The sequence below is a fragment of the Myodes glareolus genome, chromosome 6, assembly GCF_982192425.1.
Source record: "Myodes glareolus chromosome 6, mMyoGla1.1, whole genome shotgun sequence".
Lineage (NCBI taxonomy): Eukaryota > Metazoa > Chordata > Mammalia > Rodentia > Cricetidae > Myodes > Myodes glareolus.
This window is the reverse complement of record NC_142031.1, coordinates 5,894,982-5,912,383: the sequence shown is the minus strand read 5'-3', so window position 1 is coordinate 5,912,383 and position 17,402 is coordinate 5,894,982. Positions and strand designations below refer to the sequence as shown.

The window sequence follows — 17,402 nt, the reverse complement described above, 5'->3', positions numbered from 1 at the left end:
TTATTTTTAAAGCATGACAGAAGAGTCTCTGAAGTTAATACATGTTGAAACGTATTGGAGATTCCTAAATGACAATTTGAGCAACTTACTTGGGTATTATAAACATGCATGGGGGCTGGGGACTTGGCTCAGTTAGAGTGCTTGCCTAGCATGCACCAGTCCTAGGTTCTATCTCTAGTATCACATAAACTGGGCGTGAAACTCACATGCCTGTAAGCCCACTGTCTGGCCAGCAGAGGCTGGAGGATCAGAGGTCAAGGTCATCTTTGGTTACATATGGCATTTGAGGTCAGCCTGGGCCACATGAGTCCACGGTAAAACCAAGCTGTTTGTTTTTACCAAACTAAGGAACTTGATTGTGGTGCTGCTGTGAGGAGGGCGGGGTGCTGTGCAGGGCACTGCAGCTCCTGAGAAGCAGCATGCAGTGTACGGGCTTGATCTGACTCACTCTGAGCTAAGTCTGGACTATTCTGGCTTCTCTTGCTTATTTGAAGCCTTTAAAGGAATCTCCACTGCTGGAGGCCGCTGTCAGAGCTGGATGGTGGGCCCTGGGTGTCAGGTGTCATTCTGGCTTGGGAACTCACTCAGTAGCAGCAGCCACACATTAGATCTGGGAAGAAGAGAGCCTTCTCCCTCCCTCCCCTTACAGAATCCACAACAATTGGATTCAGATGTGTTAACAAGGCGACTGAGGGGCATCCTGCCTCTGGGACTTAGGTGAAGAGTTGGAGGTAAGTGATTTGGAAGGTATGTTGTTGGAGGCAGGCAAGTCCGAGACCAGGAAGCAGGAAGAAGCTGGGCATGTTCCAGAAGCTGCAGGCCACAGGCAGGAGTGGGCTGTGCAATGGAAAAGGGCAGTGGGTGCAGCTCAAAAGCCTAAGTGGGAGAGGAACACGATGTGATTTATTGTAAGAAGGATGACAGTGGCCGTTGTGTGGAGAGCATTTCAGAGAAGTGAAATTAGTAGGAACACTGAAAGCTACCGGGCACGCCAAGGCCCAGAATGGATACCAGAGTGACCGCAGGATGGAAACGAGGCTGTGAGAGTTCTGGTCATGACAGGCAGGCCCCAGACACTAGCAGCAGTCCACGCACCACCCTTCCAAAGCAGGCCATAGCTCTGCAGGCAGGGACTCCGGGGCCTCCTCTGTTCTTGACTGTGCTGAGCATTGCCTGGCACCGGGAGCCGTGGGTACTTCCTTAACCTTAGTTCCAACTTAGTTTCCTTCCTTGTTTTGTGTTTTCCTTTGAACTTCTGGGAATATACATTTTAAACTTTTGACACAGTGTGCCAAAATATAGCACACTGCTTGGAACACCCATTTGCCCACCTATGCCCCACCAACACACTAAGCAAATTGGATTTTTCTTTAATTTATTTTATGTGCATGGGTGTTTTGCCTGTATGTTGTGTGTCTGTGTACCACATGCATGCAGTACCCACTATCCAGAAGATAGTATGGAATTGTGGTTCAGACAGCTGTGAGCTGCCGTGTGGGTGCTGGGACCTGAGCCTAGCCTTCTGGAAAAACAGCCAGTTCTTAATGCTGAGCCATCTCTACAGCCCTGTAGGATATCTTAAATATAATTATCAAAATTGGGAACTTCACATCTGTATAATACTTGTATAATGTGTTGTTTAGTTACAATCAAACTAATTCTTGGTCCTGTTTTTTTAAAACTAGATACTGATTTGGGGATTCTGATCAGCGTTTTGTAAAAAGCTACAGTGTAAAGACAGAAGGCTCATTGCACAGAGAAGGTGGAGCTGATGCAGTCTCCAGAGTTGTCTGAGCTCTAGGGGAGACTTAACGAAGCCTCCACACAGTCAGGGCCTTGGGCCACACCTGAAACAGAGAAAAAGCCCCAAGGCAAAAGTGTTCATTTTTGATTGAACCCTCAAGCTTTGAGGTATTTCTGTAAGTTTTCTTCAAACTAAAAATGCACTTGAGGACTTGTTTTCTTGGCAGTGTAGGTCATTTGACAGAATGTTCTGGCCCCTTTGTTCCCTGTGAGTCATCCTAGTCTTAACAGCTTGGGGGCTCGGAGGGGTGAAGGGGAGGAGAGCCGAATTTGGTGAGTTCCCATTTGTCGACACTGCTGGCCTCACCTCTACTTGTAACTACACAAACACCGTTCAGGCGTGCCTGGCGCCGTTGACTGTGAGGGTGTGAGCTCGCTCACTTTTCACCTGCATGGATCAAACTTCAAGATGCCTGTACCTGAGCCACGAGGAGTCTGCCGCCACCACACGTTTGAACAGGCTCCCTTTGGCTCTCGCGTTGTCCGCTTGGAATTTGGAGCAGCAAACGTGTACGTTTTTCTGTACCTGAGCTTACATCAGAACAACTTTGTGACTCAAAGCCACAGCCCCGAAGCAGCAGGTGGGGTTCTGGTGAGGAGTAGGGGGCTGGGAAGGGACCGGAAGGAATGTGTCTCAAGTACCAGTTGGCACCTGTCTTAGAAAGAGCTGCTGTCAGGCTAGTGGCTTAGCGTGCCTCTTGCATGCTGTCATCTCTCAACCCGTGAGCCCAGACATCTACCGGGAACCCCAGGCACAGATGCCTGTAGCAAGTACCCCCGGGGACCGGCATATCTGCCTCCCCCTCCTGCTCCCACTAATGGAAAAACCATCACCTAGGAACCGCGCTCAGGAATTGTGCAGCCGTTCTCTTCACAGACCCCTGCGGCACCTTCCCTCATTCCTTGGCAGTCACTGGCCATCCACGTCAGTAAACATCTAATCCCAGGCCTCCCGTGGATTCCTTCACAATAGTGAGGGTTAGCCAGGGCCTTCCCCCGGGACAGCATGACTTGTCCACTCCCCTCTTGTGTAAGGCAGAATGAGTCGTGTCATTCCGGCCTGCGCCAAGCCTTCCTCTGGCCCAGCCATGGCACTGCCTCGGGCACAGCACACAGGAAGCTGTATTTTGTTATTCTGAATTCCTGGCTGGCCTCATGTTCTTGGATGAACCAGTGTCCTTGTACACAGTGTCTCTCCTCCCTCATTGATCAGGATTCTTGGCTGAGCAGCAGCCAGCTGACAGCTTCTGCAGCCGCTGAGTAATGGAGCCCGGCTCTGCAGCCCGAGCACCCACGGTGGCCCGCGCAGGACCAGACTTGCCCCGCGTGCTGCCTCAGCCCAGCACAGGAACCTCTAATTACACGTCTGCTGTTTGCAGGAGCCCAGGTGGCCTGGGCCCAGGCCCGGAAGAGACCAAAGGCCTGCTGTCACTGCAGGGCAGTGCAGAATCCCCTGGAGCAGCGAGGTTCAGATGCGCATTCCGATTTCATCACGGCCGGCCGTCTCTGAAGCCACTGTCACACTGTGTCATCTCCCCACGGACCTTCCCATGTGCCCCAAGAACAGTCAGAAACCGACCTGGCCCAGCAGGAGACTGAGGCTGGTGTGTTTTCCTCCACACAATATGGCATTGTCTCGGGGGTGGCTCATGTAGCTGAGCTCTGGCCCATTTGACTTGCCTGCAGATGTCCCAGTGTGAACAGCTCTCAGCTGTCAGGGACTTGCTGCCTGCCAAGCACTGGGCGCTCCAGATCCTGTGCGGTGGCTCCAGGACTGAAGAGGCAGCCTTTCCAAGGGAAGTGGGGCAGGGTGGCGGGTGGCGGGGAGGGGTGATGTTATTCGTGGGGACCTGGGTTCCGAGAGAACTATACAGGACAAGGGATCAAAAAGTCACTGTCACCAGTGCCTACAAAGCTCCGAGCCAGGGTCAGCAGCCAGTGTATCACACAGGCTGTGCTGTAGGCCACCAAGATGGTGTCGTTGAACCAGTGAGGAAACCGAGACAGCAACCAGAGATCTATTTGGGGTTGGGTTCTGAAGTCACTTCTTTCCTTCCTTCCCTACTTAGTTGTTGATAAGACTGTTCACTGTTCTTTTTTTTTTTTTTTTTTTTGCAAGAATCCGCCAGATTTTAACAATAGATTGCCGAGCATTGTCTGGCAACAAGACTGACAAAGGTCTCAGGACGGATGTAGGGATGGCAGGATGTTCGGGAAGCCCGGCGACCTGAGTCTGCTTCCTGGAAGAAAATGACACCTCAGAGTCGCCCTTTGACCTCCACATGCACGTACAGTTACGCACACACATATGCTCATGCATACGTGTACACCCACAGCCACACCCACACAAACTATTTTTTAAATAAACTAGCTTATACCACTGAAATGCTCATTTAAGGGTTTTTCTCTAAAGCCTGAAGTATCGGGTTGTGGGAAACTTTTTTGGTGTTGTTTAAGACAGGGTCTCTCTACACAGCCCTGGCTGCCCTAGAATTCACTATGTAGTCTACGCTGGCCTCAAACTCACAGAGATCCTCTGAGTGCTGGGATTAAAGACCTGTGCCACCACACCCGGCTTATGGGAAACTTCTATTTGTGTAATATTTGTTGCTATTCTGAGGCTAACCTAAATTTACTGTGTACCCATGCTGGCCTCGAACTTAGTGGCAAACCCCCTACTTTAGACTCCCAAATGCTGGGATTACAGGCATGTGAGCCACCACACTGTGGGACTTTTTTCCCTTAAATTGTATAAAGATGTGATGTCTTAAGAAACCACAAGAAAAAAAAAAGTATCTTTATATATACAGAGCTTTCGGCGAACTGCTCCGCTACAGGCAAAGGGAGGCCGTGCTGCCCACCCCGCACATGTAATTCCATCCTTCCTTCATCCCCACCCCCATGCTCATTTCCATCTCCGCAAACTTGTCTTATTCTTTCTGAATCACACATGAACACCACACCCTCAGGTGCGCACGGGAACTGCGTACAGTACACACACACAGTGTGTGCTGAAAGATCAGGGCTGCCTGCGTCGTTATCTGTGTTTCCAGGGAGCGCGTATAGCCTCACCTCTCTCCCTAACTGGGTCTAGCCTGGGGTCTAGCGGGAAGGGTTTTCACTGAAGCTCAGCAGCCTAATCCCAAGGATACAGTTTCAGTTCCTTCTGGGGTTAAAAATCCTCACGTCCGATTTTCCCCTTCTAAACAAGAGTCCCAGCTGAAACAAGGCACTACCTGTGTTTTCAGAGCGATTTAGGGTAGCCGCCTTTCAGGGTTCCTAGCCAGAAGGGGACAATACAGGGCGGTGGAGATTGGCTCTCGTGGGTCCTGCTCTCCCGCTAAACATGGAAATCCGAAAGCAAGAATAAGGTATGATGGAAGCCCAGGTGTCTGTGGGCACCAGAATGGTCTATGTCCGTGGGTCTTAGTCTCTGTGAAAGACGGTTTGAGAGGAAGAAGCCCAAAGGGAGGGGCAGGCTAAAGGTGAATGCAGGGGCTGTCTGTGTCAGCAGCCGAGTTCTCACAAGAATGAGCTGCAGGTAATGAACAGAAAGCACAGGAAGGATGTCCCCCATCCCGAGTAGCAGGTCCTGTCCCTCCCAACATTTGTTTTAGATGGTGGGTGATGCCCTCAGCCATCTCCCCTGAGCCCATGCCCCGCTCATTCCATAGCCCTTCTACTTCCCTGACTGACAGACACGTGAAATTAAAACTCTGATCAACAGTCAGGAAAAGAGGCATTTTTGAACACAAATGTGTATAAAATTCAAGTCACTGAGCACATAAGGAAAATTAATATCATGAAAAACACAAAAGCTGGGGGGCTGGAGAGATGGCTCAGAGGTTAAGAGCATCGCCTGCTCTTCCAAAGGTCCTGAGTTCAATTCCCAGCAACTACATGGTGGCTCACAACCATCTGTAATGAGGTCTGGTGCCCTCTTCTGGCCTGCAGGCACACACACAAACAGAATATTGTATACAAAATAAATAAATAAATAAATAATTTTAAAAAACACAAAAGCTGAACATGGTTCTACACACCTGTAATCCCAGTACTTGGGGGCTGAGAAAAGATCATCTTGAGTCCAAGGACGGTGTGGGCTACAGAGTGAGACCTTAGCACAAAACAAACAAACAAAACAAATAGAAAACAACAACTAAGAAAAAAAGAGGAGAGGAAGAAGCTCAAAGCAGAAGTAGTACCAGAGATACTGGCCTACCATACAGGAGGTCCCAAGTTCAATCACCGAAACTGCCAGAAGTCTAACCCTCATGCAAACATTTCATAAAGCAAACAGATGTTAAGACAGTAGTCCTCAGAGATTAAACAGAGCAGTCTATCCATGAAACAAGAACAGGATGTAATGTAAAAAACCCAGGGGCTAGAATCTGAGACAAGGAGAAAAGAGAGGAAGAGAGAGGAAATATTTAAAACATAGGAAAGGGGTTCGGGGTGGGGGTGGCTCAGCAGGTAAAAAGCACTTGCCACAGTAACCGGAGAACCTGGGCTCAATCCCTGGAACACACATGAAGAGTCAGATGTGATGGCTGAGCTCTCTAAACCTGGTGTTCCTGTGGTGAGATGGGAGGCAGATCAGCCTGAATGTGACAGGCCAGGGAGCCAGCTGACTGTACTTCCCATGCTGAGAATTCATTTTGCCTGGTTTTAAACTTTATAGCGAGGAAGTTTCAGGAACCAGCAGTGAAGCTAGAGAAATAGATTTGCTAAATCCTGACCTGGCCGCAGGCAAACATGACCGGACCAAGGGTTAACACAGGGTCACTGTCCCTGTGGTCCTCGGGCATAAATGGAGCTTACAGGAACTTTCACTAACCTGCCTAGTTTGACTTCCGAAGGCTTTCTGCTCCTGGATCAGAGACACCATGGTGACACAACTGTGCCCTGTTTTTATTAAAAAGTTAATATCCTACCATGCTTACCAGCAGCTGCGCCCATGTGAAAAACCGAACTGGTGGATTTCAGCGGGTCACAGGAGTGCATGCGCCTACTGAGTCCTTGTGGCTCAGTAAATCCTCAGATTCAAATAGAGCTCGTCCTGGCCTCCTCCTCTTGGTTGAGAGTACCCCATTTTCAACTTTTGGGTTTTTTTCCAGGGTTGTCACTACCCTCACGCCCCAGGGGTCTGCTGGGATTTAGCCAGCCTTTCTCCAGTTGAACACGCTCTTTGGTTATCTTTGATCGGAGGAAGATGGTTCCAAGATTCCAGGCTCCAGGGGACACCTCAGCGGTCTTCCGGAAGGGTGATTACGATGACTTCGACCCGCTTGCCACAAGGGTTCAAAAGTAAGTTCATCGACTCTGTTCTTTGAGGCCTTAAGGAAAAACCTGGCCTCCTGTTGGGCAGATACCCAAAGTCCCTTACCAACACCACCTGCGACCTCCTGAGTCTTCTGGGGGAAGCCAGGATACCAGTGTCAGCTAGGAAGGCACAGATTTGCAGACAACCGGTCACCAGCTAGCCCCAAGGTAAAAGACAACCGTCCAACCAGAGGATTTAGGCGATCATAAGCACCCGAGCCCCGGACCTGGCGATCCATAAATGAGTTTGTTGGGTCTGCTGACACTGTAGATTTTCCAAAGCGAAAAGACCAAGAGCTAATCTGATTCCTGCTGCTGTGCATGTAGTCAGAGGGTACAGCTAGGTGTCCGCCTCTGCTTTGACTTTGCCAATTAAAAAAAAAAAAGGAATGATAAAAGGGTACTTTAAATTGGGACCCTGCCACCAGCCTGGTTTACAAGAGCTAATTTCAGGACAGGCTACAAAGCTACAGAGAAACCCTGTCTCAAAAAATAAAACAAAACAAAGCAAAACAAACAAACAAACAAAAAATAGGACCTAACCTCTTTAGACGACTCAGTGGAGGCAGGGTGGCCCCCTTGTTTAAAAATTACCCTCATTCCGGGCGGTGATGGCACACGCTTTTAATCCCAGCACTCGGGAGGCAGAGGCAGGCAGATCTCTGTGGGTTCGAGGCCAGCCTGGTCTACAAGAGCTAGTTCCAGGACAGTCTCCATACCTACAGAGAAACCCTGTCTCGAAAAACCAAAAAAAAAAAAAAAATACCCTCAAAGGACCCCCCACAGTAATGGATCTCAAATGCCAGAATAATCCACCATCAGCTCCTGCTATTTGGATCAACCCTATATCAGATTCTCACCAGCAAATGCTTTAAATTCTGCCAGCCATGGTTTGCCATTAACTACTGGGCTGCTCCTGTCTGTGAACAGAATCACATCCCGGATGCATAAAGGGACATCTGCTAAGAGGGGTGGGGGCGAGAGCAGCAGGTGGGCATGACAGAGCGGTGGGAAGGCCCGCACACATATGTCGTACATGTGTGAAAGTGTCACAGTGACACTCAGCATCATGAACAACTAACAAATGCCAGCTTTAAAAAAAATGGGGCTGGAGAGATGGCTGAGGTTAGGAGCACTGGCTGCTCTTCCAGAGGACCTGAGTTAAAGTCCCAGCCACCACATGGTGGCTCACAGCTATCTATAATGGGACCTGGCGCCCTCTTCTGGCCTATAGGTGTTCATGCATGCAGAACACTCATACATAAAAATAAAAATACATTTTTTAAAAAGCTAATGTGTTTGTTTAAAAAAATCAAATAAAAAGGAAATGGGCTCTCATGGCAACACCTTTGGTCTGGTCTCTGGTTGGTGTTCTGTTTGTGACATTCTATTAGGCAGAAATGGCTTTTCCATCCTCTTTTGTTTTGTTTAGTTTTGGTTTTTGAGACAGGGTTTCTATGTGTATTCCTGGTCGTACTAGAACTCTTTCTATAGACCTGGTTGGCCTCCAACTCCTATTCACCTGCCTCTGCCTCCTTCGTGCTGGGTTAAAGTCCTGCGCTACCACTGCCTGCCTCATTCCATCTTTAAAGCTAACTTGGAGATATTTACCCATCACTCAGGTGATGGACATTTAAATTTCTCTTCCCTAGAGAGATAGGAGGGGCACAATGACTGTTGAGGAGACAGAAAAAGATGCCAGGGAAAGCAGCTGACACAACATTGCCCTTCAGATAATGAGGGTTTTTAGACCTGGGTGGGGTGGGGGAGAAGCACATGACCACGGGGGCTGTGGTCTGAAAGCATTCTGAGGGACAGGACATAATAACAGAGGCAAGTGTGGTAGGGAAAGGGTGGCAGAGCATTACAGATAGAGCTGGCGTAAGGTGGGAGAGCAAAAGAGACGTCCTGGAAGAGGGGGGGGTCTGCAATTCCTTATTGTGAAGGTTTCCCTAGGGATTGCAGGGATGTAGCTCAAAGCCAGTTTCTGCAGATGGGGAACCACATTTGTTAGAAATCTGTTAAGTCCTAGCTAAGCGGTGGTGGCCCACACTTTTAATCCCAGTGTAATGGTCTGTCCTATCCCTTTAAGAGACTAGCCTGCTCCCCCCTCTCCACCACCAAGGCAGGCAGATCTTCCTTCTGCTTCCTGCCTGCTCCTCTCCTGTCTCCCCCTCCCCCACTCTCTCTTATCTCCTTTCTCCTTCCCTCTCCCCTTTTCCCTTCTCTTCCACAACCCACTAAATAAATATCCAACCTCACTCTGCATGGTGTGTCTATTCAGCTATGTCTCACCCGCCCGTGCCTGGCTCCTAGTGGGTGGGACTGGCTGCCCCGCCAATGTCTCTCACCCACCACGTGGCTCCCCACCTGGAACCTGCTGCCTACTGCCACCACTCAGGGACCTGCGGTGTTTTATTTTTACCGTTACTTTTACCGTAACACCCAACACTCAGGAAGCTGAGACAGCAAATCTCTGTGAGTATGAGGCCAGCTTGGTCTATAGAGTGAGTTCCAGGGCAGGCTCTGAATCTACAGAGAACAGATTTGTTAAGTCCTGAGGCCAGAAGGACCGGAGCAGCTGGGGGCTACCTTATCCTGCACTGCTTTGATTCTGGAACCTTGTATGGGGTGAGGGCATTGAAAGAATGAAGGACAGACAGGCATCCACAGAAAAGCTGAGGTCCAGCTCAGCTCTTTCATTGTGAACAACACAAGGGGAAGGGTTAGCTCATCTAGGATGAGCTCTGTCAGGAGCTGTGTCAGGTTGTGAACGCCTGGAGGAGGAAGCTGCGGTTGTTAGCTTTTCACACACTGGTCAATCGCTCATAGACCTCAGTACTTGCACACACTGCCAACACTCGCACTCGGACCCGAGGGAGGCTTTGTCACTGCACGGGTCCTTGACATAGATATGCCCACAGAAGCAATATGCGTCCACTCAAGGCTTCATCCGTCCTTGACGTATTCACTCAGGGCTTCCTTGGCTTTCCACAAGGGGCTTGTCAACTCTCATTTCAAGGGACAAAGCAGGGCAGGAGGTGAATCTGGTCTTACCGCATTCTTGCATGTGGTCTTCTGGGGGTTGTGGGTTGCTTCATTGCTATTTGCTGATTTCAGATATTGCCAAACAGCTGCCTAAAAGGGTTCCCACCTGCAGCCTGCAGCTCCAGTTACTCCCTACCCCCAGGGCTGGTGCTGTTGTACAGGAGGGAGAAGACTTGGCTCTTCCCCACTACTGGAATGTTTACCAAAACGACCCACTGTGAAGGTGAGACCAAAGCCAGGCTCTCTATGTTCCACTGAAGTTAAAGACTGGAGGAGAGGGAGAACAGGGAAAAAACGTGGAAATAAAACAAAGACTACTTACACTTGAAAGTAACCAGAATTGCACACGTGTGTGTATATGATATATAATATATTACTTTGAATGTTTTACATTAGGAAAGAAAAAACCGTCAAAATTAGTGAGATAGCATCCAGTTTCAGCCAGAAATGGTCCAAAAGGGAAAGAATAAGAATACCAATTTCTGGCCACCAAATGAGGTGGCACACTCCTCTATCCCAGCACTCAAAAGGCAGAGGCAGGCGGATTTCTGAGTTTAAGGTTAGCCTGGTCTACAGAGTGAGTTCCAGTACAGTCAGGACTACACAGAAAAACCCCATCTCAAAAAACAAAAGACAAAACCAACAAGACTGGTAACTTCTCGAAGGCTATGCTCAGCTGGCTGAGTGCTTGCCTGCCTGCACTAAGCACACAGGCCCTGGATCTACCCCGGTACCACATAAAACCAGGCAAAATGGCATCCCAGCATTTGGGAGAGGCAAGCAGGGAGATCAGATGTTCAAGGTCATCCTTGGCTACACAGCAAGCTCAAGGCCAACCTGGGACCTGAGACCCTGACAGAAGGACCAACTAATCCTGTCACCTATGAAGAACTTGAGCCTCGTGCTGGTGAGATGGCTCAGGGGGCAAACGCACTGACTGGAGCTCAGACACGGGGACCCGTATGGTGGAGAGCGAGAACTCACTCCCACAGGCTTTCCTCTGGCCTTTCACCTCATCTCCCTTCTCTCCCACCCCTATCCCCAGAGCAGGCAGTCCTGGCTGAACAGGCCAGGAAGAGCAAGCCAGTAAGCAGTATTCCTCTGCAGGGCCTCTGCTTCATTTCTCTCAGTGATGGGGTGTGATATGGGAGTGTAAGATGAAATAGACCCTTCCTTCCTCATGTGCTTCAGGCCTGGATGTTTAACCATAGTCATAGAAACCTTAATTAAGACAGGGCAGTTTGACGACCTGTCAATTTAGTAGGACAACAGCAGTACTTTACTCCATGACAGGCTGTGACCTCTGTCTGAAGTCAGGGGCGTCTGTCAGGCTTACAGGGCCAGGCACAAAATCCCTCCTGTCAGTCCTCCCGCGGAGCAAGCCTCAGTATTTGGTTACCCCTAGAACCCCAATGGCACTAGCATACCTATGAGCACATTTTGATTGGCAGGTCGGTGTGTAGCGTGCAGGGGTGACTCCTTCCCTAGATGCCTGTACGGTGAAAGCTAGGCAACAGGAGGAAGTTTTCACGTCAGTCCAGCCTGATTGCTCTCCATCCTGTAGTCAGCGCGTTGAACTTTAAGGGAGTCATCCATTCATAAAAGGATGGTCACGTTACAACCTAGGTGTCCCACAGAAACACTCCCCAACTCTCCTGCAAAAATCAGTTCTGCCCACTGGCACACTTCCAGGTCATACTGAGCTGTAAAACAAGCCAATTTGCAAAGCGGTGTACACAATGGCTCCTATTGTTTGTATATTTGCAAATAAATGTCCACACGTGCAAAAGAACACAAAGGGTGTGGGTCTATGCTGGCGCCATTATACAGTGTCTAAGCTCATAGAGAGGCTGGAAGGTGGTGCTTCTGTGGAGACGAGGGAGGATGGCGGCAAGGAGACATTTCAAGTCTTGCTTATAAAGCCTTCATGTTGAGACCTTTCGGCCGAGTAGGTATTGACACATTTGTATAATTAAATATTTTAAAGTGCCTGAGACCCAGCCGGTGCTGACATGATGTCTCACAGACTAATGACACGATATGATCCACCACCAGGGATAATTGTCATAAGTGTGCCGAGGGGCTGTGGTCCTGTGTCTGGCTGTGCAAGCATAACCAAGTACTAGACCAGGTGATCTCATTCCTGCCTGGGAGCTGTGCACACTCCATTCTCCCTTGGGTGGATGACTGCAAGCCAAATAGAAGGGGCCAGGCCTCCCCACTCCACCGCTAGAGCTTAACACCCACCCACACATGCAAACTGACCACATAGCCTAGCTCAGGCTGCAGGTCTGCCAGCTAAAGATGAAACCCACCCTGTGGAGAAGAGGCCTGTGGAACCCAGGACCAACACCAACCGCATTCCAGCTGGGTCCAGAATCAAAACGCACCATCTCCTCGGTGCTTAGGAAGGCAGGGACCTGAGCAGGGCACTTTTTAAGCTGAGTCCCCTATTCATGGCTTAGCCGCACAAAAGCTTCCAAGAGAACACATGAATCCCACAGGGCAGATCCGGCCTTCCGCCGTCCCACCTGCTACTGTCCGTCTGCTCAGCGTCCCTCGCCACCACACTTTGGTTTTTGAAAACTGTGAGTTCCAGCGTTAACACCTGACAGACTGATAGTAATGCTGCCTCGGATCAAGCCAAAGGCCGCATGCACAGCAGCGCTGCATCCCCAGGCCTACTGCATAGCGGCACTGCATCCCCAGGCTGAATGCACAGTGGCACTGCATCCCCAGTCCTAATGCACAGTGGCACTGCATCCCCAGGCTGAATGCACAGTGGCACTGCATCCCCAGGCCTACTGCATAGCGGCACTGCATCCCCAGTCCTAATGCACAGTGGCACTGCATCCCCAGTCCTAATGCACAGTGGCACTGCATCCCCAGTCCTAATGCACAGTGGCACTGCATCCCCAGTCCTAATGCACAGTGGCACTGCATCCCCAGTCCTAATGCACAGTGGCACTGCATCCCCAGTCCTACTGCATAGCAGCACTGCATCCCCAGGCTGAATGCACAGTGGCACTGCATCCCCAGGCCTACTGCATAGCAGCACTGCATCCCCAGGCTGAATGCACAGTGGCACTGCATCCCCAGTCCTAATGCACAGTGACACTGCATCCCCAGGCTGAATGTACAGTGGCACTGCATCCCCAGTCCTAATGCACAGCGGCACTGCACCCCCAGGCCTACTGCATAGCGGCACTGCATCCCCAGGCTGAATGCACAGTGGCACTGCATCCCCAGGCCTACTGCATAGCGGCACTGCATCCCCAGTCCTAATGCACAGTGGCACTGCATCCCCAGGCCTACTGCATAGCGGCACTACATCCCCAGGCTGAATGCACAGTGGCACTGCATCCCCAGTCCTAATGCACAGTGGCACTGCATCCCCAGTCCTAATGCACAGTGGCACTGCATCCCCAGGCCTACTGCATAGCAGCACTGCATCCCCAGGCTGAATACACAGTGGCACTGCATCCCCAGGTCTACTGCATAGCAGCACTGCATCCCCAGGCTGAATGCACAGTGGCACTGCATCCCCAGTCCTAATGCACAGTGGCACTGCATCCCCAGTCCTAATGCACAGTGGCACTGCATCCCCAGGCCTACTGCATAGCAGCACTGCATCCCCAGGCTGAATACACAGTGGCACTGCATCCCCAGGTCTATTGCATAGCAGCACTGCATCCCCAGGCTGAATGCACAGTGGCACTGCATCCCCAGTCCTAATGCACAGCGGCACTGCACCCCCAGGCCTACTGCATAGCGGCACTGCATCCCCAGTCCTAATGCACAGTGGCACTGCATCCCCAGGCTGAATGCACAGTGGCACTGCATCCCCAGGCCTACTGCATAGCGGCACTACATCCCCAGGCTGAATGCACAGTGGCACTGCATCCCCAGTCCTAATGCACAGTGGCACTGCATCCCCAGGCTGAATGCACAGTGGCACTGCATCCCCAGTCCTAATGCACAGCAGCACTGCACCCCCAGGCCTACTGCATAGCGGCACTGCATCCCCAGGCTGAATGCACAGTGGCACTGCATCCCCAGGCCTACTGCATAGCGGCACTGCATCCCCAGTCCTAATGCACAGTGGCACTGCATCCCCAGTCCTAATGCACAGTGGCACTGCATCCCCAGGCCTACTGCATAGCGGCACTGCATCCCCAGGCTGAATGCACAGTGACACTGCATCCCCAGCCCTAATGCACAGTGGCACTGCATCCCCAGGCTGAATGCACAGTGGCACTGCATCCCCAGGCCTACTGCACAGCGGCACTGCACCTCCAGGCCTACTGCATAGCGGCACTACATCCCCAGGCTGAATGCACATTGGCACTGCATCCCCAGTCCTAATGCACAGTGGCACTGCATCCCCAGGCCTACTGCATAGGTACTGTATCCCTAGGCCCGCTAGTGCTTTCTTTATAAAGGTTAATCTTTTATTTTTACATGTGTGAATATTTGCATTCATGTATATGTGCACCACATACATGTCTGGTGCCCACGGAGGCTAGAAGAGGGTGTTGGATCCCCAAAACTGGAGTTACAGATGGTTGTGAGCCAACCCAATCCTCTGCAAGAACAGCCAGGACTGAGCACTCTTTCCAGTTCCTCTGATTTTAATTTTAAGCCACCCGAAAGCCTCTACAAACTGAATTTAAAAACAAAAACAACAACAACAACAAAATGTGCTTGTTTGAGTCAGGGTCACCTTATGAAGCACAGGCTGTCCTGGAACTCACAGCAATCCTCCTGTCTCAGTTTCCTGAATGCTGAGATTACAAACATGCATTCATGCTAGACCTAAAAACTTTTTTAAAATAAGTGATCACCAGCAGGGCTGGAGAGGTAGCTCAGCGGTTAAGAGTACTGGCTGCTCTTCCAGAGGACCCAGGTTCAATTCCCAGCACCCACATAGCAGATCACAACTATCTGTATCTCTAGTCCCAGGGGATCTGACACCCTTACACATGTCTGAGGCAAAAAAATAGGCAAAAAAAATACCAATGCACATAAAATAAAATCATGTGCACAAAAAAGGATCATGTGCAAAAATTATAAAGTTAAAATAAATCACCAAGTTGCTGAGGTGCCCCAGGAAGGCATCTGACCTGTGATGGGAGCTTGTTTGGGAGGCTGAAGCCCTGCCCTACAAGCTGCAGGAACGGAGATGATGATGCGGTGATGGAGCAGGTGCCGGAGGAGATGTAGGTGGATGGCGATAACCTAGGAGCGGCCAGGTGGCTGGTGATTACGGGGGAGGGGGGGGGGAGTGCCAGGAGATGGCAGTAACAGAAGGCAATTGTCTTAGTCAGGGTCTCCATGGCTGTGATGTTACGCCATGACCAAGGGGAGAAAGGGGTTATTTCCTTTATACTTCCAGGTCACAGTCCATCGCTAAGGGAATCAGAGCAGAAGCTCAAGCAGGGCAGGAACCTGGAGGCAGGAAGTAGAGCAAAGCTATGAACGAACACTGCTTGCTCTGCTGACTTCTTACCAGCTTACCATACAAACACATCACGGTTAAACCATAATTTTCCTTTCTTCTTCATCCGCAAGATCTCCTCTTAGTAACACAATATAAAACGAACCAACTCTCAAAAGCCCCAGATTCACCAATTCAAACATTTTAGAAGTTCAATCTCCTTATTAACATCCAAAGTCTCCTTCAAAGCTCAAGTATTTCTAAGATATCCATAGCCTCTCTGAAACTCTGAACCGTGGGCTCCTGGAAAATCAAATATTTTCTGACCCCGAGAGGAAGGAGGACGGCGCAGTCACACTCAGATCCACAGTGGAGGGTGTAATATCAAGGTTCATGGTACTCACGATTTTCTGGGCACCAAAGGGCTCGTCACACAGCTTGTCTCCTGAGCTCAGACCAGCTCCACACCATGGCTGCTGCTGTCCTTGGTGATTGTCCCATGGTACTGGCATCTCCAAAATATTGGGATCTCTGCAACTGGGTTGTAGCTTCACCCAAAGCCTCTCCAGACTCTCTTCGGAACTCCGATGCTACCACATGGTTCCAAGTCTCCACTTCTCCCCATGATCCCTTCAGTCCTGGGGTTTCTACTGCCACCAGACTGCACCTTCACCAACAGCCTCTCCCGGACTCTCTTTGGGGACTCCAGTCCTGCCACACAGTGCCAAGCCCCATGGCCCTTCATGCTTTCAAACCAGTATCACCTGGGCGACTTCACGCATTACTAAGCTCCTTTGCAGCATGAGCTGCAGCCTCGGCCCCCTTTGGACCACAGCTTCTGCGTGCTGACCCCGAGGAAGGGCTTCCAGATTAACAATCCCCTGTGATGCTGGTCTCTTCTTAGTCATCGCGAGCTCCTCGGTTCCAGCTGATCTGTGCCAGGTGTTTTGCTCCAGTGGCCCTGCCATCTTGCTAATCATGGCTCATTCTTTAGCCCCAGCTGACCAGAACCACAGATTCTTAACTCAAGATATGCAATGGGCTGGATAGTCTTTAAGCAACTCTCAAACTTCCCTCAGGAACTTCACAAGCCAGGCCTCTGTCATTTACGCTGCTCCCGACGGGATCTTTTAATCCGCCAAGTGCCCCCAGAACGGCCTGGTGAGATCTAGGCACTCAGCGGCTCTTCCAGGCCAAAGTTGCAAAATCTTTCCACAATCTTCCCAAAACACAGTCAGGTCTGTCACAGCAATATTCTACAACCAATTTGTTTACGCTCGGGTTTCTATTGTTGTGATAAAACACCATGATCAAAAGCAACTTGAGGAAAGAGTTTATTTAGCTCACAGTTCCATGGCCTAGTCCATCACTGAAGGATGTCAGGGCAGGGACTCTAGCAGGGAAGGGAGCTGGAGGTGGGAGCTGATTCAAAGGCCATGGGGGAGTACTGTTTACTGGCCTGCCCAGGCTACTTTCTTATAACACCCGGGACCATCAATCAGCCCAGGGGTGGCACCGCCCACACCAGCTGAGTCCTCCTGTATCAGTCATCAATCAAGAAAATGCAGCATGGGCTTGCACAGGTCAGTCAGGTGGGGACCTTTCTCAACTGAAGTCCCCTCTTCCAAAATGACTCTAACTTGTGTCAAGTTGACAGAAGGCTCGTGAACACAGCGGTGATGGTGAAGTTTCCGCCAAATTCCAAACTCTTCCTTCCCAGTACTGACGCTTTGTTTGTTCAAGACACTTCAGGGCTCTGTGCCAAGAGCACACCGGAGACCAGGAACGGTAC

At 50.4% G+C, this 17,402-nt stretch overlaps 1 protein-coding gene and 1 long non-coding RNA gene across 2 annotated transcripts; one reads left to right on the top strand and one right to left on the bottom strand.

Moving 5' to 3' along the window:
• Positions 1-74: 74 nt before the first annotated feature.
• On the top strand, positions 75-4,189 carry LOC146894067 (uncharacterized). The gene is made up of 2 exons (XM_085690230.2): positions 75-2,384; positions 3,183-4,189. The coding sequence occupies exons 1-2, from the start codon at positions 2,213-2,215 to the stop codon at positions 3,311-3,313; spliced, it is 303 nt and encodes a 100-aa protein (XP_085546356.2). The 5' UTR covers positions 75-2,212; the 3' UTR covers positions 3,314-4,189.
• On the bottom strand, positions 3,895-6,508 carry LOC125387795 (uncharacterized). Its single transcript, XR_015738025.1, has 2 exons — positions 5,847-6,508; positions 3,895-4,043 (listed from the first exon to the last, which is right to left on the bottom strand). It is a non-coding gene; the product is annotated as an uncharacterized LOC125387795 (long non-coding RNA).
• Between the last annotated feature and the right edge of the window lie 10,894 nt (positions 6,509-17,402).